The sequence below is a fragment of the Rhinolophus sinicus genome, chromosome 3, assembly GCF_057876585.1.
Source record: "Rhinolophus sinicus isolate RSI-liver-muscle chromosome 3, RSI-T2T, whole genome shotgun sequence".
Lineage (NCBI taxonomy): Eukaryota > Metazoa > Chordata > Mammalia > Chiroptera > Rhinolophidae > Rhinolophus > Rhinolophus sinicus.
In genome coordinates, this window is record NC_142503.1 from 181,367,501 (window position 1) to 181,395,262 (window position 27,762).

The 27,762-nt window shown below is 38.8% G+C and overlaps 1 protein-coding gene and 1 pseudogene across 37 annotated transcripts in view; one reads left to right on the plus strand and one right to left on the minus strand.

The window, feature by feature from the left end:
- Nucleotides 1-27,762, plus strand: part of NRXN3 (neurexin 3) — a 1,515,532-nt gene that overhangs the window by 443,116 nt on the left and 1,044,654 nt on the right. For all 37 annotated transcript variants that reach the window (XR_012494578.2, XR_012494579.2, XM_074327130.2 and 34 more), the window contains one exon: nt 963-1,124. Coding sequence is in view for 35 of the 37 variants with exons in the window: in XM_074327130.2 (XP_074183231.2) it covers nt 963-1,124 (162 nt within the window). In the remaining 2 variants the exon portion in view is untranslated. The remainder of the gene's footprint in view (nt 1-962; nt 1,125-27,762) is intronic.
- Nucleotides 2,243-27,762, minus strand: part of LOC141570448 (sorting nexin-2-like) — a 49,828-nt pseudogene continuing 24,308 nt past the window's right edge.

A 27,762-nucleotide genomic window follows, 5' to 3' on the forward strand; every position in this document is an offset into this window, starting at 1 on the left:
GTGAATTTTGATTCTTTCCTTTAATTCTCCTCACCCTTCCCCACTTCCCTACCTTTTTTCTTCTGCCTTCTCTCTTGGCTCCAGATAATTTTTGCATGGGTGTGTCAGCGTGTGGTGTGTGCATGCTTTGACCCCCATCTCTTCTCTCTGTCCTCTGCTCCTTTCATGGATGTTGGGTGTATGGGTGCTCTTTCTTCCCTGTGGGCATTATTATTTTATTATTATTATTATTAATTTTGGTTCTTATGCCTCATCATTCCTTTTTTTTGTTTGTTCTTTTTTAGAGTTGCTTTTTTGATTTGGGTCATTTCTTCTCTTGGTGGTGGTGATGGCAGTGAAGGGAGGGTAGGGGTTGGTGTCCTGGGGAAGTCCATGGCATGTATCATCCATGACATATCAAAATCAAGACTCTCCTTCTTCCCTCCCTGAATGCATGTTTGTCAGTGTGGTGTGAGTCCAAAAAGAAGCAAATCAAAAAAGAAAAGAAAAAAGGAAAAAGAAAATCCATACATAACCAAAGACCAACCCCGAACAAACCCATCATCAAATGTCTCCTTTGCTGTTTTTCACTACCACCATCACATTAACAATCAGTAAAAAAAAATAAGTGATCATTTTACCAGTGAACTGAGACAAGTGATGTCATCTGAGGATAGTTCCATTTTCTAGCCTGACTAAGTAAAGAGAGCAATGGGTAGAGCTAGTTGCTCAGCTTGGCAGTTTGAACAAACTTTCCCAGAAGCCTGCAGGGGAATGAAAACTGGAGGCTTGGGCCACAGAGAAGGCAGACCAGAAAATGGAACTTGGCTGCACATACCAAAAGCAAACCAAATTAGAAAGAATACCTCACCAAAATCTTAATGAAAGTGAAGCCACAGGTGGGGGAAGCCACCGGATTGCAATAGGACAGTAAGGTCATTGTTGGGATTTTTTTTTTTTTTGTCCCTATGTCTCTCCACCAGGTGACAATCTCTGTGGATGGCATCCTTACGACGACGGGCTACACTCAAGAGGACTACACCATGCTGGGCTCAGATGACTTCTTCTACGTGGGAGGGAGCCCAAGTACCGCTGACCTGCCAGGCTCACCTGTCAGCAACAACTTCATGGGCTGCCTTAAAGAGGTAAAGTTCACATACTCCATTTCATGTACTGACTGTCTAAGAACAAATGAATTTTCCAGTTCAATGACTGGCTCTGTCATCTAATCTAGTCTATGAGGCCATAGGTGGTAGCAGAAAAGACTTTGGACTTGGAGAGAGATTCCTAGGTTTTGGTCAGTGCTTAATCTGGTTGTATGACCTCGCGTTTCCCACTAAAGTGATCTGTTCTATTTTCTCATCCATCTAATGGGGAACCTTATTTCACAAGTAGTTGTGGTTTATGAATTAAGTAAAATAACACAGATTAAAGGACTTTGACATCATAAGGAACTAGACGTGTGTAAAGTTTGATTTCGTACTTTTGATTTGGCACATAGGAAAGCTCTAGCTAAAAGTAGCTCAATTTGTGGTTGTGTGTCTTATCTAAAACATAACATATATATTATTTTACCTTGGCCAAGCTTGGTGTTCCCGAGAGTCTCATTATTTGAGATGAAGGAAAATTCTCAGAATGAAACATTAAGGCCTGGAAGACTGGCTTTTCCTTTCCCCCGCTGAAAGCTAGTAGCTGTGAGAAAGCAGGGGCTTTGCCATTACTCATTTATTACTATTGTTGCTGATGTGCTGAGACTTGTGTCTGAGAGCCAAGGAGCTTCAGTCAAGTGTAAGTTCAATCTCTAAGGTCAATTGCTGAGGCAAGAAGAATCAGACTTGATTTGGTAGAATTCTTGCAGAATCCTGTGTCATCAAAGCCGTATACTGCACTTTTTTTGTTTAATCTAAGTTAAGGTTGATTTCGTAAAATAGGTATAAAATTTCCCTGGGGAAATTTTTTGAGCTACTCACAGTGTTCTTTCTTGTAGATAAAGACCCTTGTGACATGTCATAAGCCTCCTTTCAAGACACATGTTTTCTTCCTATGGTTATTTGAAATTTATTGAACATCAGTCACATATGAGATGATATTGCACGTGCGTTCATTCACACCTCTCCACTGTGAGCCATGTCCAGACAGGAGTTGCGTCTGTTATGCGTGGTATATGATAAGTACCTAATAAGTATTTATTGAATGCATAAATTTATCAAATAACCATTGGGTACATTTTTGTGTGTGTGCTATAACGAAACTTAGTGTCTCTTTACCAGCCGCCGTCTCTGTACTCAAAGAAGACTATAATCCAGGAAGGGAAATGAGATTGCTAACGTGAACAGTTATAGTTCAAAATACCATGTGTTTAGTGCCAAAGACTAAATATTCTAATTGAGTAGAGGAAACTTATACTTTTTAGTGGGGAGTCAGTTTTGGAGAAAAATTGATGTTTGCGCTGGGCATCGCTGCAATAAACCATGTGTGAGTTGAGAGGAAGGGGTGGGAAGGAGAGACATGACAAAGGAGGGAGAAACCCAGTTACAGCTTGTTAATGGTTCTTGGTCTGAAGGAGACCCCAAAGAATGTTTTCCTCTCTCTGCTGGACATTACCTAGTTTTCTGTTGGTTACAGGGACAGCACTGGTTGTTCCTAATGGAATTGCAGTCACGTAGAACACTTCTTCCTGGGGGTTTACTCCCATTTGGATAGAATAAAGGTATAAGCTACCCAGTGTCTAATGAACCCTGAAAGGCTCTTACATACTGTTAAATCACACTGTCTTGGAATTGCACTCTCATCAGCAATAGATAGGGACATTCTGGTACCACATGTGTGGCTCAGGAAGGAATGAGACATTGATTGCAGTGGGGAACTCATCCATTTTTGTAGTGAAAGACCCCTGAGCATGGAGTTTCTCCTGGACGGGATCTAGGAGTGGCCTCTAGGACCAGCTTTTTCTGATTATGTGGAACCATCTCTCAATTATGTGTTTTGAGACAAAGGAGCAATTTTCCAAATCTGTCAGTCAGGAAAGATGCTCCTGAATATTTTGAAACAAGCCTCATAAAAACAAGAAAATTCCTCTAATGACTTTATGCCTGAAGAACCGAAAGTAAATAAACCCCCCTCCTTCCCACCCATCTCTCTCATTACCCAGGTAGAGAGCGGATAGCTTTAAAAGTCATTCAATTGCTTAAAACTTAAAGGCAGTTCTGAAAAACAGGGTCAATAACAGTAATTAGTAATAAACATATACACATGTCTTAGTTAGCAACAAAACTCTGTATTTAAATCCGGATAAAGTTAGAAAAATGAAAGTCTAAAACATTGGGGGAGATGGTAGGCACAATGAGAACTTTATTAACTTTTGTCCCCATCTCTCCTTTACATACATGTATAGTATTATATACAGTCTTTCTAAGGGACTTGGGAGGTTTTCTCATTTGTCTGAATGTTTGAAACGGATACCTTTGAGTGTAATGTAGTTCTGGAACATTCTTTCTTCCCATTGAATCATTACAATTCACTTCTGTGGGCAGGTCTGGGGAATTCTTCTCTTGTTCTTGGTATTTCTCTGACAATTTAGTAAATAGCAAAATCTTCCAGCTACGTTGAGATTTTGCTCCTTGAAAATTCCCACTTACCTGTGTTAACTATTTACCTTTAGAACAGTCTCCAGTTATATTAAAATTTCTTCTTTCCTTACCCTATCTCTGTTTTCAGTTTTCTGTCTTCTCTTGCCATTTGTGGCTCTAAGTTACCTTAAGCCGAGCTGGGTGCGTGTATATGTTATTTTCTTCAAAATGGGGACATTTTAAAGGGCCTGTGGGGTTTCCATTCCAGATCATCGATACTAAGCTCTGTCTCTACAATTGAGCCCTTATGAGTGTGATTTCACTTGTGTGCACACTTCCTCACTTGATGCCACTGTAAAAGCCACAACAAAGGGTGTCCAGGTTGTCATCAGACTATATTGTGGCTCTCCACGCACCCTAGTTGTCAATACTAGATTTGTATCTGATTAAATATCAAAAAGCCAGCATCTTATCCCTCTTCATGTTTTAACATGTCTGCTTTGTTTTTGTTTTTGTTGTGTTCCCAGCTCCTAGAATAGTTCACGGTACCTAGTGGGCTCTCAATAAATATTTGCTGAATGAAATCACATGTTTGTAAATTAATATATAGCTCTTAGGTAAATGTTCTTAGACAGTGTTGACCACGTGACTTTCTGGGATCACTAAAGAACATCTTGACCAGGCAATAGTTGAATCTTTCAGAACTGTCCCCCCATCCCCAGCTCTGGGATATGAGAGAAGTATTATATAAAAAGGCTCAGCAAGGCTAAGAGAAATGGGTAGGAACTTCGTCTAGGAAAAACAGCATTGAAAAGACTTTGAGGGAGGAATGATAGTATAATGAACAGAATACTGGGTTTAAGATCAGAAAATCTGGTTGGAAATACCAGCTTTAACACTGACTCCATCGACTAGAATAAGCCGTTGATCTTATGTGAGTCTCAGTTTCCTAAACCATAATAGAGATAATAAAACTTCTGTTGTGTTCTTCTTAGGAACAAATGAAAATGTACACAAAAGTGAAACCATACAGAAACATACAATGATGTTTTTCTATGCTTACTATTAAGGATTACGTGATACATCTTATAAAACAGTTTATAAATATAATTATAAGCATAAGTGAATATGTATTTACATGTGTGAATATCTCCATATTTTACATATTAGGGAATCACTGCCTATGGGGGGAAAAACAACTTTTTTTGTGAGGTTTACTCTATTAAAATTCTCTCATCTTTGCTGAAATAGGGATAACCCATCCCACTCACCCTCAGTCATTACCTAGTCTGTGGCCTTCCAACATTTCTTTATTTGACAACTGTCAATCTCTTTCAATTAAAATGTGAGCTCCATGAGGACAAAAGCCTCATCTGTTCACAGGTGTTTCCTCAGCACCTAGAAGAGTTCCCGGAATAAAATAATATACTCAACAAGTATGCCTGGAATAAATGAATAAATGAAGGTGCTAACTTTGTGGCGCTCTAAAATCTGGAATTTAGGTTAACATGCATACTGAAAAGCCACAGTATGCCGAGGACTGTCATGAGATACGAAGATGAATCAGGTACAGTCCCTACCTTAGAGGACCTCTTACTTAGTGAAGAAGACAGACACACAAATATAATTCCAACAAAAGGCAGTTAGTGTACAAAAAGAGGCACTTACGGGTGCAATGGGGCTGCTGAGGAGGACGACTTAACATATCCCGGGTTTCAGGAAAACTGTGGAGGAAACAGTTCCCAGCGTGAGGCTTGCAGATGAATAGAAGTGAACAGGGAAGAGTGGAGGGAGTGGGGCCTCAGGATGATGGGACGGCATGCACAAAGGCGTGGAGATGGGACACATCACGGTGTCTGGGTGAGAAGTCTACAGTTTGATAATTTCAGGGCACAAAATATAGGATTAGGAGTTCTAAACATGTAGCTATAAAGTTCGGAGGGGCCCGGTCAAAGAGAGCTTTATTTCATGCTATACCCTTGGACTTCCGTTTTCTAGGTAATGGGGAGCCACAGAAAGATCTTAAGGAGTAGAATGACATTCAGGTTGGCCTCTTGTCCATCAGGCTTTAATTCCTTGAGGACTTGAGGACTGATGTTAGTCCATCTACTACTTTCCCCTGATGTATATTTTTGTCCTAGAGGTTGACGAGTGGGTTGGGAATGGTGGTCCACTGATGTTAGCATTGGGCCAGGAAAGTACTTCTCTGAATCTTAAAATTCCTACAAAAAAGCACTTCCTTCTGACTCCCATTTCAGTTTCCTATGACCCTCCCTATCAAGACATACCTTTCTTCCTTCCTCTGTCCTTGACCTGACTGAGCTATTATTGTTGGATGAAGCACAGTATGGTAGAGAAAAGACAAGTCAGGACCGAGTTGCATGGACAGTATTTCTAGCAGACTCACAAGGACCAGGGAGCTTACTCAAGCCCATCACAATATCCTCCTATGTGTTGGGGTCTTCTGTGTTGTTTAACTGGGTTCTTTCTATACCATCCTCCATTCTCCTCAATCTGTTACTTCTCCCTTGAGATGTCGGTTCTCCATTTGGCACTTCATTTTTCTATGGAGAAGTTCAAGTGCTTCTGAGACCTCTGGGACAGACTGGTCTAGCTCACCTGTCTTTTCTCATGGCATCTCTAATATGGAAGAAGGAAAAGTGGAGAAGTGGCAGAGAAGAACACATATTTAAAGGAAAAAGGATTGGGTAGAAGAACGTCATTACGCACATTATATTCCACATCCCTTTGTGATTATTAGCCATTTAAAACCGAATGGGATTTTGCAGCCAGAGATAGTCTCTGAACAGATGATTAATGGTTTAATCTGTAATAACTTTACATTTTATAGAACCCTGATAGGAGTCCACATCTGGTGAGCCAAGCTATTTAAGGCTGTGTTAATTCTGTTAATTGCTATACGTTTGTTTGAATTGCTGGCACCTGCGGGCTTTGGGATAATGTGTTTGTTGTTGCTTTTTAAATTTTTTAATATACTCATTTTATTTTACACTGTCTCATGGCTTTTTGTTGTTCTCTCTTATACTTTCACTTAATTTCTCTTCTGTTTTTTTTGTGTGTGTCCTCTTCTTCTGTCTCCAATCATTATACTTTCTTTTTTGTTTTTTCCCCAACCTCATTGCTCCCCAAACTTTTGTTTGGGTACCTTCCTGATTTCTCAGGTGGTGAAAACTATCTCTGTCCATAATCAGGTAAATTGACCTATGGCATTGGGCCTATACATTCCCTTTTTCCTAGCATCAAGAATACTGTGGGATCCTATGGCTGACAAAGATCAAGTGAGAGTTTTAGGGTCAGCATGGAAGATGAGGAGAGGGTTGGCTTTAGAAGCACAAGTTCAGGGTTTGAATCTCACCCAGATTTATTCATTACCAGTTCTAAGACTTACGGAAAATCAGTTGACTGCTCTTAGCCTCAGTTTTTTCATTAGACAATAATATCTACTTCAAGCATGTTATGATGGGAGCACATGGGATTTTAAAGAAAGGAGGTGCTTTGTAAACTGTAAAGCACTATGCAAATGTTATTGATATTATTTATGTTATTACATAAAACCAAATTGATCAGATCTTTCTTAAATCTTCCCACTTCTTTTCAAATTATTTTAGAAATCTGTTCAAAATTTCTTTCCCGTTGTTGCACGTTTGCCTCCCCCTGTCTTATTGCTGTATTTTATCTCATTTGTTAGCAACCATCATTTTTGCTTCAGTTTCATGTTTTTTGAGCAAACTAATTTGAGCATCTTCCCATTTCTGCCAGCACTTCATTGAATGGTCAAACACCTTTCTCTGCAGCAGTAAGACGAATGTAGTCACTAAGTAGTTCTGAAAACATATAAAAGTCAGCAAAATCTTGTTCTTGATGTAACTGGTCTATCTTCTCCTCAACCTCTGCCAGCCAAGATAAAACTCTAGATAAAGCAGTGTGATCCTCAGAATTACCTATCATGGCAGCACTTTTAGCAAAGGCAGCTGTGTTGGCTGAAAGCTCTTTTCTATGACAGACCAAGGTTTCAGCACTGGCATGAAGTTTCCTAAGTTGCTGATTCGCATTTTCAAATTGCTGCTGCTCTTCTTTAAGTCATGCGCCCGGTTCATTCATCTTGATGGCCATTTTGTGGACAGCGGCGGCAGCCTTGTTCACTATCCTCAGAGTTCCTGCTCCACTCAGAGCCTGCGTCCCGTGTTTCCTCGAAAAGAAGGCTGGGTCTTACTTATACCGTATTGCCCCCAAAATAAGACCGGGTCTTATATTGATTTTTGCTCCAAAAGATGCATTAGGGCATATTTTCAAGGTATGTCTTATATTTTCATGTACAACAATCTACATTTATTCAAATGCAGTCATGTCATTTTCTTCTGGAACATTGTCATAACGTACTAAATGCATCCGTCTGGCTGATGATCTTAACTGGGGCTTATTTTCAGGGTAGGTGTTATTTTCGGGGAAACATGATATTAGCTGTTCTCGGCAGCTCTGAACTTTCCAAGAACTGCCTTAAGTCAGGGTCCTGCAGTAAATCTGGACGCTTTACTGTTCTTGGAAGATACCTTTCAAGAGCTGCTCTGTGTTTTTCTACAAATTCAGTGGATGATGAATCTTCTTTGCCCACTTTGACCTTGGTCTTGCCTACTATGCTCTTCTGCAGCTGGTGGCACAGTGTAACTGACATATAAATGCTTGCTAACTTGCTATGCAAACCGAGAAAGTCATTAGATCTTTTAACTGAAAATTCACTCTTACTGAACATGGAAAGAGAAGTCTTTGTTGTTACTCTATATGCCATGTAGGCATTCACACCATCACCAATTTTCTCTGAATCTGGTACACCAGTTTCTTTATCAAAGACATCTCCATTTGCTTCTTCTTCAATCTCCTCTGTAGACCTATCAAAGATCACAGAAGCAGACATATTCTTCGATGTAATTTTGGGAGCAGTGAGTGTAATAAGGGTCAGAGTTGTGACTACAGGAGAAGATTCTGAGGAGAGGATAGTGTCCCCTTCTGGACTGTCCAGAGAAACTCCTGTGACTTCTGAAAAAAATTTTTTTCTGTCATAATCTAACCCAACTTCTTCAGGTTTTGGACTATTGGAGTTTGCATTAACATCTTCGGTAAGAAGACTAGATGGTTCTGGAGATGATGAACTTGCCTCTAGTGAGGAGACAATGCTGGTGAACAGGTCCTCTCCATCTTCCTCCTCCTCCTGCTCCTCAAAGTTGTTGGGCTTCCCGTCCCTCAGTGGAGGAGACTCCCTCTTGGCTGTCGTCTTCACGTGCCCATATGGCTGTGCGAGCTGGGAGTGTTTTCATTCAGTTGTGAATGAGAAGCTTTTTAAAGGTTAGCTGGCTAATTGATAAGTTACAACATGTTTAGAGCTGAGCTATGAAAAAGATAAAGAGACTGAAGCGTCTGACATAAAAATTATTGACTGGCAGATCTAGGTACATTTAACATGAGGAAGAAAAATGCCTGAGCCCAGGGGTTGAGCGTTGTGTTCATACATGAAAGGACTATCCTGTAGAAGTAGGATTAAACTGATTCATCTGTCTTCAAGAAGAACTAAGGCAAATGAGTGGAAATTGGGTACTTAATACAAGGAACACATTTCAATGAGAGCTGTCCAAAGCTTCCTTCAATGTAATGCATTCCCTATCACTCAAGCATCAAGAAGAGGTTACCATATTTCCCTGAAAATAAGACCGGATTTTACAATAATTTTTGCTCCAAAAGATGGATTAGGGTTTATTTTCAGGGGATGTCTTATTTTTTCATGTACAACAATCTACATTTATTGATTTATTTATGTAAAAAAATCTACATTTATTCAAATACAGTCATGTCATCTTCTTCTGGAACATCATCGTAACTCTCCAAACCCCGAATTCCAGCTTGAATTTCTTGTTACTCCATTTCCTGTAGCACCATTGGCCCCAATCTCTCATGTCCAGCAATACAGTTCTTAAATGAGCACTTCTTGTCCATGTAGCCTGTAACACAGCTATCAGTAATTTTATCCCATGAATTCTTCACCCAAGTCACGACCTCTTGTAGGCTAGGCTTCACAAAGTTTCTATGTTGATTTCTCTGCATTCTATTTTCAATGTAGTCATTGATTTCCATGTGCAAATCGTCCTTGAGTGGCTTGTTGATTGCAATATCAAGAGTCTGGAGATAGGCAGTCATTCCTGTGAGAATCATTATTTGATCTATTCTTCTCTCTGCAAGGAAGTTCTTCACATCTTTAGCACGGTGAGTGCTGGCTGAATCCCAGACTAGCAGACCTCTTTGGCCACCTCGCAAAACAAGTGGCTGCATTAAATTGACCCACTTCCTTATAACTGCTTGTGTGCACCAGGCTTTTTCAGTTTCAAGAACATAAATGCCTGAAACACGTTCAACCTTATCTTTCTTGCCTTTAGTGATGATTAGAGGTGGGGCTTTCTTTCCATCCAGACGAATTGCCAAAATACAGGTAATACGTTCACTTTCGTAACCAGTGGAGGGAATGCAGATTGACAAGGCACCCCTCTGATCAATTGTCATTTGAGATCCCTCGCCCATAAACACTGCAGTTTCATCCATAGCAATCATGTTGGAGAGTTGGTATTTAGAAAAGCCGATGCCATCAACAAAGGACTTGAATGCAAGTGCACGTTTAATAACTTCAGTATCTTCCACCTTGAACAGTGTTGTCGATCTTAGAGACAGTTCATATGGCTGAAGGAAGCCATCCAGCCAGTGTTGTGATGCTTTGAATTCTTCTGGGGATATTTCTAACTGTGGTGCCATTGCAAGGGCAAATGCTTGAATATCAGCCCTGCACACAACCAAAGACTTTGCTCTCCTCTCAGCAATCCATTCACAGATGATGTCTTCCAGCTCACGAAATAATGGTTGCCGACCTGATCCACACTTGAACTTCTTAGCATTTCCCTCATCCACCTGTTGACTGAGGTTATCGTACTCTGCTCGCCATTTTCGGACCATTTGGAGATCAAACTTCTCTTTGCAGAAAGTCGTACGATTCTTGCCCCGGGAGTCCTCAAAGATTCCTTTCTTGTACTTGACAGAATAGCTGTTTCTTTTTGCACTCATCTTGTCTGGGGGTCAAAATATTATTCCCTTTAAATATACCATTAAATCAAGTGTTAATTGAAGACTTACAAGACAGAGTGGCAACAGAAATGATGACAGTTAAGAATGATGGTCCACACAAAAGTGACGAAAAATTGCAGACACCAAAATTCAGAAAACACGAGTGCATTAAGTACGTCTGTCACAACACACGATGTATTGAATTATGAAGATTCATATTAGACACACTCGCATCCGTTCATTATCAAGTGCACACGTTATTCATGCATTTTGTCTGTACTCTGATTGGTCATTTGGCAATAAGTCCCAAGTTCATCTGTTTACATAGGCGTTTACCTCTCATCCAAAGGTGCCTGCTTGGGTATTTACAAATACTTAATTATAATTTATATTATTTATTTTAAGTATTAGTGTCAATAATATTATTTATATTTAATTATATTAATATTATTACTTTGTAATTCAATATGTCTGTCGTGTTAGTACGTTGCAATGGATGTACTAAATGTGTCTGTCTGATGATCGTAACTGGGACTTATTTTTGGGGTAGGGCTTATAAGGTATTATAAGCATCCTGAAAAACCATGCTAGGGCTTATTTTCTGGTTAGGTCTTATTTTGGAGGAAATACGGTTGCAACCACTTCACTGAGGTTGTAGAGTAGATTATAGCATCAACTGAGTAGACGGTTTTGATTTTCCAGTTTCCTTCCAAAATGAGATCCTATGGCTCTACAGAGAACTAGCCCCCTGAAAAGGAAGAATGAGGCTGATTGATTAGACCAGGTTCATTGTGTTGAAGACTTACTTTCCTGATTAATCTCCAAACCAGTTGACTATATATGTCCCAGTGAGACTTATAAGGTTGCTCTTGTGGTAGGATTTGAGGTTCCCAGCCACTGCTATCACCTATTAGTCACATAATTATTTCTCTTTCCTCCGACCTTCATTGGCATCGTCTCTAAAACCATTAAAGCCACAGCAATTATAATCATCATAGCAACAATAAAGACAAATAATTATAGGGCACTTAACAATGTGAGTGTTTACAAAGTGTGTATCTACATGATGCTAAGTGCTTCGTACTATAACCTAATTTAATCTTCACACCAAACTTACTGATTTAAAGAGTGAGTGTCTTGCCCAGGGTCACACAGTTAGCAAGGGTTGGAGCTGAGATGTAAAGACTGCTGCCATCTTAACTCCTGCTGCTATCTCTGCCAACTCAATCAAAAGACTTGGTGAAGAAGAAAAGGACATAAGCTCCTCAGGAAAAAGTTGGTGATACTGTGGTTAAACCCACTCTAGGAAATGGAATGGTCTCTCACTGCCATTAGATGCTTCACTCCATTGGAGAGGTCATTTAATCAGGCAGAAATGTCCTGCTGGGAGACTGGATACAATGACCTATTTCTTTCACGTTGCCATTGATTGTTCTGAGAGGAAAGCAGTTTTTGCTTGATTTCCCACTTTGACTGGGCAAATTGGTATTGCTCACCCTGTTACTGGAGCAATGATTTTCTTTATGGAACCTGAGTGGGAGGCAGCTCCTCTTGGTATAAATGCCAAGTGGTGGGGCACCTTGGTCTTGAGATGTGCAGTACACCTTTACGTTCGTTCCAGCCCAATATTTTCTGTGAAGTTGGAGCTATTTGCCTCCAGTAACTCAGAAAACCAGAATGAGGAGCAACTACTTTTTAGGCTTATTATGAATTTTCAGTCTGGTTTTGGGAATCTCTTATTTAGCTCTGCATGTTTCTTTTTCTCTTCAGGATAAATTCAGTGGAACTCATTACTTTCTAAAAATGTCACTTATTTACAGCAAATGTAATCTACCACAACATTCCCACTGAGACAAAATCTCTTGTGTCTCCGAATGCCTCAAAGCAGACAAAAAAAGAGGCGCTCTTGTACACATATACCTACAGGAATAAAGTAATCATTGAGCTAATTAATTAGCTAATGTTTTTTTTTTTTTTTTTCATTGCAAATGCAGAAATGACAATTCCATTCGTGTGACGATGCTATTGTAACCTGGTGCTCTGTCCCCATGTGGACAGTGTGTCACAACTAGTTTCTGTGTAGATTTCAAGAGAGATATAAGGACAAATTTTTCACTTCACAAATCAGTGAAGATGTAGCACAGGGCGGCTATATTGCACACCAATGATCAACCAATACAATTCTCCTCCTTCCGTCTCCCTCAGCCCCTCCCTCACCAGCCAATATTGGCAGATTGTCTGTCCCAGGCTTCATGGACAAAATAGAACTAGTCAGCTTATGCTTGTTAGACTTGTCTCCCTCCATTTTTAGATTTACCTCCAACAATACTAATTGCTACCTTTTTTTCTCCTATCTTATAGGATGTGCTTTCCTCCTCCTCTCTGATTGTAACTGCTATTCTTTTTTGACTCTTTTGAGATTTATCCTCTTTAAAGAGTTTTTCTCTTTTTCGGATCTTCTTTTCACCTCTTTTCTATTTCCTCAGATAGACACATGCTCAGAATCCTTTCGTTGGTCCTGTCTCCTTCTAAATTTACACCTTAGCTTTACTTTCAATGAAAAACTGCTTGGGGGACTTATATATACTTCCCATCTTTTCACCTCATGGCTACTCCTCACCCTCTGAAGGGGCATATCTGCCCTCAGCACTCCAGTAGAATTGTTTTCCTGTTTTACCTTGCTTACATTAGGAGTACTTTATTATATGCTCTCATGGCCCTCAGCTCTTAACTCCACTGCATTATAATAGCTGTTATAGTCTTTACTTCACCGTATTTTAATGACCTGTGTTCATCTGTTTCCCCCACAGACTGAGCTTCTTCTACAAGGTAGGGAACTAGTATTTCTATAGATTGAATACTCCCTTTAGAGTTAAACATACGTTCTGGCGCATTAACATGTGGAAAATATTCTTCCATAAATGAATAAATATTTGTGAACATCAGTAATAGAATTATTGATCTAAATTTCTCCCCAGCACATCACTCATTCCCTTATTTATGAGTGCAGTAAATATTCATGCAGTGCCTACTCTGATATAAGGTCTGTGTTAAGTATTGGAGTAAGTGGTAAATGAGATGATGTATAAAGTCCCTGAGCCTATGGAATTCCCGTTATGGTTGAAGGACACTAATAGTAAATGCATAAACAACTAATTAAAATACCTTATAATAAGGATAAGCAGTATGAAGGAAATAAGAGAGAATGGTGGGATAGAGTGTGACAAAGAGGTTGGGTCTCCATTAACAGAAGGACTTTCTGAGGTGGTGATAATTAAGCTGGGGCCAAGGACAAAAGGATCATCACACAAAGATCTGGGAGAGGCCGTTTCAATCAGAGGAAGCTGCAAGGACAAAAAGGGCCCCAAAGAAAAGCTTGGCATGTTCAAGAAATGGCCAGGAGATCCTTGTGGCTGTGGGTTAGTGAGAGAGGAACAAAGTATCTGTAATTTGATATCCTGCTTTCCTTAAAAGGTCCAAGTGAGAAGCAATATAGTGTATCAAGCTTTCCTTTACCTCAGGGACTTCATTTGCCTGTTTACCTTCTGTCTAGATTGCCTTTCTCTCTCCATTTATCCTAGAGGATAACGTGTCCTTCATGTGTATAAGCTCACCTGTTCACCTGTTCTCCTTTTCTCCTGTCACCTCCTGGAGTCTGCTCTTCAATTATTCCCACTCTCTCTTGCACGTTTGACTCCTGCCTCTTGCTTTGTTTCTTCTTTGTGGGCTACAGAGGTGCTAGTCTTCTCTATCCTTACATAAAACTCTTCCCTTGACCTGTCGCTTCTTAAACTCAGGAAGATAAGAAATGCTTCTTTTGCATTCTTTCCCAGTGATGGTAGGAAAGGAGTGAGGTTTGAGAAACGAATAACGAGAAAACTCACATAGGATGGCCCATGTCTTCTCTAGAAGAGAGGTGAAGCAATGTGCTCAGTGGGAGAAGGCATGGTTCAATATAGTCCAGTACATTTAGAACAGCTGACACTACTGTCATCACCCATTCACTGAAGTCAGAAACCTGAGTGAACTTTGATCTTTCCTTCTCAGTCACTCCCCTTCTTTGTCCTCATTAAGCAGTCACAAAATTCCATTGTCAATTTCCTTGTTATAGATCTCACTCATTTCTCTTCTTTTTGGACCCTCCGTTCCTATCTCTCCCCTCTCCCTCTGTCCCATGCCTCGCCTGTTGTTGTGGTATCATAATGAGTCTTTCCACCTCCATTCTCTCTGCCCTTGTCTGTATTCTGTATTCTACCCCACCTTGCCCTTTGTGCTGTTTTTCAGAAACATCCAGTGTCCATAAGGACATGTCTTCCCCATCCTCCCACTCATGGCCTTCTGTAGTTTGGCTTCAACTTTGTCTGACTTCCTCATGTTTCCTCCCTATATTTAACCAGAGTGGCTGTTTCATATTATTCTAATTATAGGCTTTGAGTTCTTCTAAAACTTCTTTATTGGGTGCTCCCAGCCAAGAATTTCTCCCTTTCTCTTTGTTATCTGATGCTTACCCATCTCATTGTTATCCGCTTGACAGATCACTCTCGTTAATGGTGGCATTTCTCATTTCTCAATTCCAAGCAAGTTCACGTGGTTTAGTGTGTGTGAGCTCAGATATTGGAGGCAGACTACCAGGTTCAAATTTGGGATCTGTCGCTTGCTACTTATGTGCCCGTGGACAAGTTACAACTCAGTTTCTTCTTCTGTAAAATGAATATCTTAATAGTACCCACCTCGTAGAGGTTTTATGAGGATCAAATGAGAGGATGTAATCCTGGCATATGGTCAGTGCTCAGTAAATGTTACCTATTGCTGTCACTTATTTGGTCCTTAAAATGCCCTACATTCATTTGTTAGCTTTGCTGGTAGGTGTATAATCCTTCTGTGGCAGAGAGGGTTTTGTACTTTCAACAATACTATGTGTATTATCATTTCAATAAAGACAGTGGAAAGTGATTTCTATCTCCTGAATAAATTTCTTGGTTGCCTGAAAGGAAGTTGCTGTTTCTCTATATTGTAGTTTGACCCCAATTGAAATGATCCTATTTGCAAAATGAAAATAATTTCTTTTTTAAAGACAGTAACAAAATCTCATTCAGGGTTAAATGAAATGACTCTATATATGTATGAAATCTGAATGCAGTGATTTAAAATTTTTTAAATTTCTGGTAATCAAATGAGATTGTGATGTTTATCTTTAATGGCATAATTTTTCTTTATAGAAATGGCATAATTTTTCTTTATAGAAAAATTATATGCCCTGTTTTTAATGTAACAGTTCTGATAGGTGATGTTTAAAATGCTGTAGGAAACAAAACTTAGTTGTAATATTGGGTATTAGCTTGATGATCACCAATGTCCCTTTCAAGTCTAAAATTCTTATAAATTTTAAATTGCTTTCAAATGTCTTACAATCCTCTAATAACCTTTAAGTGATTGATTTAATGCGCTTCTGTTATGTTCCAGGCACGGTGTTTAGAATACAAAGTGAACTGGGCACATTTCCTTCCTTGGAAGACCTTATAGTTCAGGGTGGGCAACTTACTCTGTGAAGGGCTAGGTTAGTTGTTCTCAGTTGGGGACAATTTTGACGCCAGGCAACATTTGGCAATGTCTGTAGACATTTTTGGTTGTTAAAATTGTAGTGAGGGAGTGGGTGGAGTGCAATAAAGGCAGAGTGAAGTTACGGGGTAGAAGTGCTACAGGCATTTAGTGAGTAGAGGTCAAGGCTATTGCTATACACTCTACAATGCATAGGACAGCCCCTCTATAACAACAAATTATCTAACCTCAAATCTCAATAGTGCCTAGTTTGAGAAATTCTGAACCAGACAGTAAACAGTTAATAAAGAGTGAGGGTATGATTTCATAGGCTGTAGGATCTGTGTCATAACAACCAAACAGCCTCTGTGGCATGACTGCAACTATAGATAATATGTAAACAAATGGGTGTGCCTGTGTTCCAATAAAACTTATTTACATGAGCAGTCAGTGGGTTGGATTTGGCCCTTCAGCTTAAGTTTGCTGACCCCTGCTCTAGTTGAAATGGCAGAAAAAAATTAGATAATTGATTATAACATATTACATTATGTTAAGCTATATAATCAAAGTTTTTACAGATTTACACTGGAGCTCAAAATATGGGCACTTTGCCTGACCTGAGATATCAGAGATGGTTTCTTGAAGGAGAAAGAGTATGAGCAGACTTTCTTTCTTTCTTTCTTTCTTTCTTTCTTTCTTTCTTTCTTTCTTTCTTTCTTTCTTTCTTTCTTTCTTTCTTTCCTTTTTTAAGAATGTGGAGTTAGACAAAAGGAGCAATTTCAGGGAAAGGAAATAGCATCAGCAAAGACAAAAAGTGTGAAATAGCATCGTGAGGGTAGGGAACTAATAATAACAAAAGAAGTAGGAGTGGTGGTGGCAGTAGTAATAGTAATAGCAGCTAACATGTAGTGAATGCTTACTACGTGTCAGGAACTCTTATAAGTATTTTGTAGAAACAGAGCTCAGTGTGGCTGGGTAATGCAACAAAATGCTATATATATATATATATATATATATATATACACACACACACACACACACACACACACACACACACACACACACACACACATATATATATACACACACATACATACCAGAGCCAGGACTTTATTCTACAGGTGGGTAAAACTAGGAATGAGAAGAGTAAGGTGGAACAATTAGTAAGACTTGATTGCACATTATGGGTAAGGGCAGAGAGAGGTCACAAGTTTCTGGCTTGGGCAACATTAATGGAATATGGAGCTACTGGAGGAGAGGCAGGATTAATGGGGGAAATGCTCAGTTTAGTTTTGAATGTATTGTGTTGGAGGTGCTTATATCATCTGGAGCACAGGGTCAAGTTCAAATAGGTGTCTGTACCTGTAAGTAGACATGAGGACTATATTAAATTAATTAGAATTTAAGGAATCAGGTAAGAAAACACAGCAAATAGGACAATGGATTTAAAAAAGAGCATCCTGAGAATCACTAATATTTAAGAGAAGAGTGGATTTAAAAGAAAGAGAAAGGTAGGAAGAGATCAGAGAAAGTGATATCATGGAAGCCAAGAAAATAGAAAGTTTCCAGGTGGGTGGTGTAGTCAGCAGGGCTCAGTGCCAAGGAGAGCACCTGTAAGTTGAGAGCTGAAAGTACCATTGTAATGGAGAATTCAGAGGTCATGGGTAATTTTATTTTGCTTTTGAATCGGAGAGACTTATTCATTTTGAAATTCAGAGGCATAAAATCTAGTACAAGTAGAGAAGCTAAAGATATAAGAAACATAAATGTTGAAACAGCATCCCAGGGGAGAATTCCAATCTTTTCTTATATATTCATTAAAATAGAGTACATACAAGAAATCTTATGAAGAAATATTTTGTAGGCTTATTTTGAGTTGTAAATTTTTGAAAAATGTATTTCTTTATGTAATCTTTTAATAATTCATGTTTTATAATTATATTCTCCTTTCCCCTAACTCATTAGCTCTATCATTAAATTTTACTGAAATTGTGGGCTTGAGGGACTCAACATCTATTTGTTATAATAAAATTTAAAAGCCACAGTCATAGAACAGTAAAACTGTGGGGATATTTTTATGTGATTAGCAAGTGGGACACAAACTTCATAGATTTGAAACTTTAAGACTCCAGAGAAAACCTAGGAGACAATGTCCATCTTGGGTTGAGTTCATTCAAGTCATTCCTTGACTGCCATGCATTTTTAATAACAGTGATATGACAGGATTTTTTGCTCTCAAGCAGCTTTCCATCTTATCATTTTATATATTGATTGCACAAAGGATTTACAGAAACTGAGAATGTTGTTGATGAGAAAAGATTTATGTACACAAAGCACTTGAATAATTGAATCATGAAGAAATGTAACAAAATGCTATTATCACATGTCAGAATCAGTGGTACAACAACCTGTGCTAACAAATTTAAGGAAGGGAGAGCCTTGCCTCTGTTGGGATCATCGCCACCTACCAGCTCAGCCTATAGGCTGTTCTTCTCTAGAAAAATTCAACTGAATTACTCTTAACAGAAGAACAAATTCAACTGATGAAGAACGAAGGGGTGATTTGAGGCATCGACATATTGTTTGCTCCTTGAGGACAGATTGTGTCTTATTTATCTTTGTATCCCCCCTGGGCCAGGGTACCATGACTACCATTTATTAAGTGCGTAGTCAATGGTGAATTGATTACATTTGGCCATTGGGTTAGTACAACCAAGGCAGGTTGGACCATGTGCTTTATGGATACCCTCCAAATAACGGTGCTAATAACGAAGAACATCGAGGTTCAAGAGAAAGTGAGTTGTGCGAACTCCACCTATGGAGGACTGGGAGTGAAAGTCATTGGTAAGAAACCAGACTAACTGTTTGATGTACCATCAGTGGCTACTGGCCATACTCACTGGGCTCCTCCCTCCATTATAACAGCAGTGATTCAGAAAAATATGCTTCCTGTGCGAATGAATGAGCTAATTCTGGCTTTACGTAGACAAACAAAACAGAAGTAGCCAATGCTTCCACCAGAGCAGCTTCTTATGAAAGACATTTAAGGTTAAGAGAAAGCTTATATGAGAAAAATAAAGTGAAATCCACAAAACAGGATTCTCTCCTTTAAGGGTTTATCACCCTGGCAGTTTCATGAAAATAATGTCGAGAATGACTGCTTTGTGATTTTTGCCAGCTTTTTTCCCTATAGGCAAAAAGTATTTCTGAAAGAGATTTGCAAAAAGTGTGGACTCTGATAACACTTCTAGTTGTCAGGTTTTTCTCTAATGAACAGCTTATCAGTAAATGTGCTCAGTGGATAATTACCACATTAGGGCTTATTGGCATAAAGTGTAGTAGAATGCTCATTATCCTTATGCAAATTTGGATTTATTGCAGGTTAAAGCCCGTGACTTGAAATCTAAGTCTTCTGTCATAAATTAACAGACCTGTGTACTAGCCATTGGCAGTGACAAAGGTCCCCAGGAGTGGGGTCAGTGAATCAAGGCTGGGTGGGTCTCACTCGTTGGAATGTCTCACAAAGGCCGGCGGAGCTGGTTATGCTGCAGAGGCTGTTTGCTGTTTTTGTGTTGTTTTGATTTTATTTCATTGTACGGGGCATCCAGGCTGTCCAAGCAATGGTTCAAGCTGTGGTTGATGCCAAGGTGTGTCACACACCAAGGAGCATGGTACTTTGGAAGTTGTAGATTTCAGATAGAGCTGTGTTGTGGTTCCAAGAGACCTGTCAAATGAGAGGTGTGGATCCTAAGGTAAATGTTCTGATTCCTAGGCGTCTTGGTCAGTCCAGGCTCCTATCAAATACCATAGTCTGGGTGGCATATGCAATAGACATTTCTTTCTCACCATTCTGTAGGCTGAGGAATCTAAAATCACAGTGCCCAAGGAATTGATGTCTGGACCTTCGTGCTGTGTCCTCGCTGGGTGAAGAGAGAGGCCATCTCTCTGGTGTCTCCTCTAAAAGGGCACTAACCCCATCAGAGGGTGCCACCCTCATGAATTAATTACCTTCCAAAGGCCCCACTGCCTAATGCCATCACACTGAAGGGTAGGGCTTCAACATGAATTTGGGGGTGAGGGCTGCACAAAATCTAGTTCATAGCACCAGGGAAGGCTTGGGACTCAAAGCAGGGAAGGCCCGATCTAAGCAGATCAAGGTCCACAGTTGTCTCAGGTCTTTCAAGGGGAGTGGAGCACATGGCAGCATATACAAGAGAAGCCAGGACTATAGTCAGTCTATGTAACAGCAAAAACGAGTGTCAGACAGTGGCCGCATGGGAGTCCATAGGTCATGAGTGGGTTTGCAGACCTAATTCCACACTCTTAACCAGAAAGTGGGGCAGAGGTGGCTCCTGGGCCTCATGTCTCTGTCAGGACTGATTCAGAACAGACGGGATCTCAGGGCCCCACGAGTCTCTCAAATTACATTCTGTTTTCCTGAGATTAAAACAAGGCAGCAGCTGGTCTTACATAGTTGAAAGCCTCATTCAAATCTGTTTGTTCATAGAAGGAGGTTGGTGTTTGGTGTTTAGGGACTTCTAATACTTTTGTAGGCCCTGATTGATTTATCGACAAACAATTGGGGGAACTTTCTGAAGCCCTGGAGCCCGACTAATGAACACTATTCCCACCCAGCACACGTGAAATTCAGAATTAACACCGAGAGACTCAGCATCTCAAGGACAGGAAAAGCATTACTTCAGTTGTCTCTTCAAATGAATAATTAGTGCTCATAAAGGAAAATAGAGTCTTTCATGCCTAAGGCATATGTCCAGGTTTCTGGTGAGGGAACAACATTCTTACCACACTGTGAGTGTTTATGTGGCTGGGGTAAAATAAGTTGCGGTTTTAGTGTTGATCCATTAGTAGTGTGTGGTGGGTGAAAGTTCTGTAATTGGTCCCAGGGTAAAAACAGCCTGGTATTTATAGACTATCAGAGGAAAGCGGGTTAGGGAGGCAGGTGACTTGTCGGCTTTACACCAATGACTTTTATATCTTCCAGGTTGCATTCAAATGTTTTACTTGACTCAGGAAAAAGGTAGTCCTTTCTGTCTCATCCTAAATTCAGTGTGTTGGCTGGATGTATCCGTAGAAAGCATCCCTCAATTTTCATAATTTTCCATTACAAAACAGGAGTAAGCCTTTCTCTGTTTAAGGACAGTACAGACTGTTACAGATGTAAGGTGTAGTCCAAGAATTACCATGGCAGAGAAGGAATACAGAGGTAGCAATGTGTTCTCCACACAGCAAGTATTCAGCATAGGATGATGAACAGAGTGGCATCCAAGTAGGTGGCATCCAAATAGGTGGCATCCAAATAGGTGGCAGAAGAAGCACTTATTCGTTGTATAGAATGTCTCAGTCCAAATGCAGCTTTGAAGCTCTGTCTGGTCTCCTTGTTCTGTGAACCAACCGCCTTAAGGCCTAGATGAGAGGCAGAATTGACAGGATTTCTTTTCGCTGAACCTCACCTTCTTGACCAGTGGCCTTCTATGCATTGGATGCAAGAGAGATGTCCCAAATGAGAATCATATCAGCCCCAGCATGAAGAGCTGAAGTGATAAGAAGAATCTAAAAGTCTCATGTAAAGAAAGACCCAAGAGATGGTTCTCCTGAGAGCCTATTATACAGAAAACAGTCAAAGGAAGCGAGGCCCAAGAAAAAGGCTATATGCAGAGATCCAGGGGAGTTACTGACCCGGTTTATTTCCATTTATTAAATTGTCCCTTTAAAAACTTCCCACCCTTCTCCAGTAGCTCCATTGGATCATTGATGAGTTAATTTTGCCCTAGACCAATTTCAAAGCTTGAGGATAGGTAAGAAGAGAAGCTTTGAGCTATCCCTAGGGAAATTACAGGAGCAAATAAATTTCATTTTTATGCCAGCTCAGATAGATTAATAGTGGTAGAGTTGCAAAGGATTCTGGTGTCAGAGGAAATAACTATCCTTGAGTTGCTATGTTGCTTCCTAGTTCATGTTTTAAATTTGTACTATATGTGTTCTTAAGCAATATATACTATAATTTGAGTGTTTAAGATTTGTGTAAATGGTATCTTACTGTACATTATCTTTGTACGGCTTTCCTTTGTTAAGCATAACACTTTACAGATTTACCTATAGATTCATGTAGATTTAAACCATTCATGTTAACTGCCATTTAGTGTCTTATTGTAGGAATATACTTTGTTTCACTTATTTTGCCCCTTCTGGTGTGGCTGGACTTTTATGTAGTTCCTAGTTTTCAATATTACGGTTAAGGCTACAGTGAAAACTCCTGTATGTTTTTTATTCACATCTGGTCAGAGTTTATCCAGGTATAAACTGGTATAAACCTATACTTAGGTATAAATTTATACCTAGAAGTTCAGTTGCCTGCTGGGTTGTAAGCTGGGTGTATCGTTAACTTTACCAAATAATGCAACATTGCTTTCCAAAGCAGTGTAAAAATTTACACTCCCACAAGCAGTATGTAAATGTTCTTGTTTTTTTGCATCCTTGACAATATTTGGCATTGCCAGTAAATCATCATATAGTAAAATAAATTCAATAGAGTATAAGCCAGATTTACCCTGTAAAATTTATACTTACAATCTTCTTTCATTTTAAGTTCCTTTTTCCTACTGAGAATCTAGAGACATCAACAGTGTATAAATTGCATGCTTCCTACCTCATTTCCCTCTTATTCTGCTAAGCCCCAGTGAGAGCCTCCCTTTCAGCTGTCAGTTTAGACCTGGTCTCTTGTTAATTGGCAGAAACTTGCTGCCTTTCCACTTAAAATTGGTGTAGTTCTTCCAGTCCTTACAAAATTTTATTACCCCAACCCCAATATCTCACATGTGCTGTCTTTCAAAACTGTTAGGATATGTGAGAAGATCACAGTCTGAATACCTGTATTTAGAAGATAAAGCAAAACACAACCAAATCCCCAAAGCATATATGATTACTGAATAATTGAAAGTGAAGGCACCAAAACTGTTATAAAAGGATGTTTTTATAGAAAAAATTATTCATCAAGATATTCATTTTCTACCCACTTTAGACTTTCCCCTCTGGGTTGTTGATGGAAATCCTTGTATTCTTTCTAGAATTCAAAATGTGTAATTAGCATTTGAGTCCCTTGGGCCTATGGCTTCCAACAGTTACTGTCATAGAAAGTCATAAAGTTACATCTGATAGTCATGGTGGACCATGTAGTTGACCTAATCTATGATTCTCATTAGTGTGGACCCTTAAGTGTTTTTCTTATATTTCTACAATAGTTGAAACAAAATATTTATTTTGGTTATTGACAAAAAACAAACCAAAACTTGGTTATATAGCTTAATGTGAAAACCCAGCTGTGCAAAAAAAAAGAAAAATCCCTGCCCTTAATTAATTAATTAATTAATTCCAATTTGATCAATTAATTTCAATAGCGTCCCAATGTATAGAAAACTACTAAATTTTTCACAATCAGTACTCTGAGGTTTTTCTATCAAGAATGATATCAGTTTTCCTTCTCTGAGTAGGAAGTGAAATTTGACGCTACAATGGCCTATAATTTGTATAAGGACTGACAATTAAGTTTGTGAACTTGTTGCAATGATGTTGCTAACCTTTTTTTATATCAGAGGATTATTTATTATGAATCTGTACCAACTGGACAAACAGTTCACCAAGTTTACTATTTGGAAGTGATGAAAAGGCTGGGTGACAAAATTAGACGACCTGAACTTTTCACCAACAATTCATGGCTCTTGCATCACGACAATGCACCAGCTCACACGGCACTGTCTGTGAGGGAGTTTTTAGCCAGTAAACAAATAACTGTATTGGAACACCCTCCCTACTCACCTGATCTGGCCCCCAGTGACTTCTTTCTTTACCCGAAGAGAAAGGAAATATTGAAAGGAAGACAGTTTGATGACATTCAGGACATCAAGTGGAATATGACTACAGCCCTGATGGCCATTCCAGAAAGAGAGTTCCAGAATTGCTTTGAAGGGTGGACTAGGCACTGGGATCGGTGCATAGCTTCCCAAGGGGAGTACTTCGAAGGTGACCGTAGTGATACTCAGCAATGAGGTATGTAGCACTTTTTCTAGGATGAATTCGCGAACATAATTGACAGACCCAAAGTACTTCGTAGACAACCTAAAGAAGTAGTTTGACAAGGATGGAAACTTTGAGATCATTAATTTATTGGGCTTGAATACACCTCTGAGCATTCATTGATTAATTTATCAAATAGCTATGTAGTAAGTACTTCTTTCTATATGTCAGATATTCTGCTAAGTGTTGGAGATAAAAATGATGATCAGATGGAAGGTATCCCACTTCTTGTTGAGATATGAGATCTAGTTTCCATTATCTTTTGGAACAATGTGGTGTTTAAGGACATCATATCCTATAGCCAAAGAGAAATACTTTATCTCTAGGGCTTTTACATTTAACTTGAAAAGTAACATTACGAATGTCTGACCTATGACCTAAGATTATTATGCAATGCATGTATTCTTCTATTAGGTGCTAAATATTTTGACTGCAATAAGAATTTTTATTATAAACGTGTCTCATGTTTAATGTTGAAAAGGAAGAAGATGGAGATAGACACACAGAAACACAAAGAAAGAAATCATAGCATGAAGTGAGCATTGTTAATATGCAAGTACATAGAGAGGATGAAGCAAAGGCTGAAAACTATGATAAAGTAAATAATTTTTATAAGAAAAAATTAATTCATCTTCAAACACTTTTAAAAAGCTGAAAGGACATTTTCCCTTAGTATTATTCTCATTGCATCTTTCTCTAGTTCACTTCAATTCAGTATAGTTAATGTATATTAAATACCTATTATGTATCAGATAGCACTATGCTAGCCATGGATGTAATAAAATTGGTATAAAATGGTTCCTTCCTTCAAGAAGCCCAGAGACCAGTGAGAGATATTGGCAAATAGGTTGAAAATAATTGTAGTAATCATGATGAAGAATAAAGGTGCTGCATTGTGTAGATGTTTAAAATACTATGTGAGATTTCTGGTTATGATGCATAAGCTTGTATCAGAGCGACCTGCCACCAAGAACAACTAGAAAATCTAAACAAAGCATAAGATTGATCAGTCTGAAGGCAACAGAGATCTACCAAGGCGGAGAGGACTTGAAGGGCCAAGATCCTGAGAAAAGAGAAGGGAAGCACAAGAGGTGAGACCAGAAGTCCGCATATATTTTTTCCCTCAAGCAGCCAAGCAGGAAGTGATATCAAAGAGTCTGAGAATTTGAGCAGCACTTTTAATTGTCTCATGGAGCTGGGGAGACAAAAATTGAGTCCAGATCTATCCAAGGAGGCTGGACCTTGACAAATACTCTGGGTGACCCCTGAAGAGGTACTCTCTAGGACTAAAAAAAGCCAACACAACTAGACCAGTTCCCACAAAAATGGAAACATAGCTTTGAATCAGTTCAGTTTCAGAATGGATTAAGAAGATCTACCACTGTTCTAAACACCTGCCAGAAGCAAAAATGTTTTCTTCCTGGAGTATGGTAGATTATGCAGAACCTCAAATTATTTTTTTTTCAGGATTTTATACACAGAGTCTAGCAGTTAATTAAATATTGCCAAGTATACCAGGAGATAAGATCAAGTGCCAAAACCTAAGGGGAAAAAATTGACATTAGAAATAAACATATAGAAGAGCCATATGTTGGAGTTACCAGAAACAAACTTAAAGATAACTGTAATAAATATTCTCAAGAAAATAGAAGACAAGATAGAGAATTTTGGCTGAGATGTGTAAAAGTATGAGGTGGAAGTTGTCGAATGGAAGATACAATATCTAAAACTGAAAACTCACTACATATTTAAGAACATAAGACAGAGCTGAAGAGAGGACTGTTATCTAGAAGGTAGATCAATAGAAAATAAAATAAATGCAAAAACTGCAATTACGTTTGCACCAACCTAATATACAAAGTGGGGAGAAAAGAAAAATGAAAACATCAGAAAAAAGAAGAGAAGACTTATGCAGAACAGTGAGGGATCTAATATATTAATACTTTAACTTAGGATCTGAGAACTAGAGAGAAAGGATGGAGAAGAAACAATAGTTGAAGATATGTTCACTTCTTTTCCAAAATGGAAGAAAGATATCAAGCCCTGATTAAGCATTTTCAGGAAGTGCAAGCAGAATAAATAAAAAAGCAATAAAACTGCTGAAAACAGAACACAGAAAGAAACTCTGAAAAGCAACCAGAGAAAAAAATGCAGTGCCTTCATAAAAGCACCAATAAGATTTAAAGTTGACCTCTCAAGAGACATGATGGAAGCAAGAAGATAATGCAATAACATCTTCAAAATGCTAAAAGAAAACAATTACTCCCTGTGGTAGAATTGTATAATCAATAAAAGTATTCTTTGAAGAATGGAAAATGATATTTTCAAACAAAAAAAAAAAAATGGGAGAATTTATTCCTGGAATGTTTTCTGTAAAAGAAATACTAAAGGACATTCTTTAGGCAAAACGAAGATGTTCTCAGATGGAAACATGGACATGAAAGAAGGAATAAACAGCAATAGAAAGTGTAATTATTGATAGTATAAAAGTAATAATAAAAAGAGAGGTTGGAAGATGCAATACTGTTGGCTTTGAAGATGGAGGAAGGGGCCATGCGCCCAAGCAATGTGGCAGCTTCTAGAAGCTGGAAAAGGTAAGACAACAGATTCTCCCTTAGAGCCCCCAGAAGAACCTGCCAACACTGTTACTTTAGTCCAGTGCAATCCATTTTAGACTTCTGACATCCAGAACTGTCAGATAATAAATGTGTGCTGTTTTAAGCCAAAAAAAAAAAAAAAAAAAAGAAAAAAAGATAATATATGATGGAGTTTGAAATATATGTAAAATTTAAAAAAATCCATAACAAAAATAGAAAAGTCAAGAAGAGGGTAACTGGAGTTGAAGTGTTCTAAGGACCTTCAGTTGTCTGGGAGGTGGTAAAAAAAAAGGCTTTGATAAGGAAAACTGTCAGAAGAAGAAATCAAAGAAGTTGAATTTGTAAATAAAACTTCCTTTCAAAGAGAACTCCTGGCCATATGGATTCTCAGGTGAATAATTCTGAACATTTGAAGAAAACAGTAAGATATTGACATTAAACTAGAGAATTAGACCAAAGGAACAGAGTGTCCAGAACTGACCACACATGTACAGACACGTGCTTTATCTTAAAGGTGATTCTGCATAACAGAAGGGAAAGTGTAGTCTTTTCAATATATGGTTCTTGATCAACTGGATATCTTTTTGGAAAAAAACATAGATATTGACTTCTGCCTCTCACCATACACATAAAACAACTCCAAGTAAAGTGTCGATCTATATGTAGAAGGCAAAACAATAAAGGATCTAGAAGAAAATTGAGACAAATGTCTTCATGGGCAAAATTTTTAAACAGGGTACAAAAGGTACTAACCGTAAAATAAAAAATTAAGAAACTATTATATTTAGGAAAATTAAAGGACCCCATCAACAAAGTAAGAAGTAAGTTCCAGTGTGGGAGAAGATATTTGCAATATAGATAAGCCATAA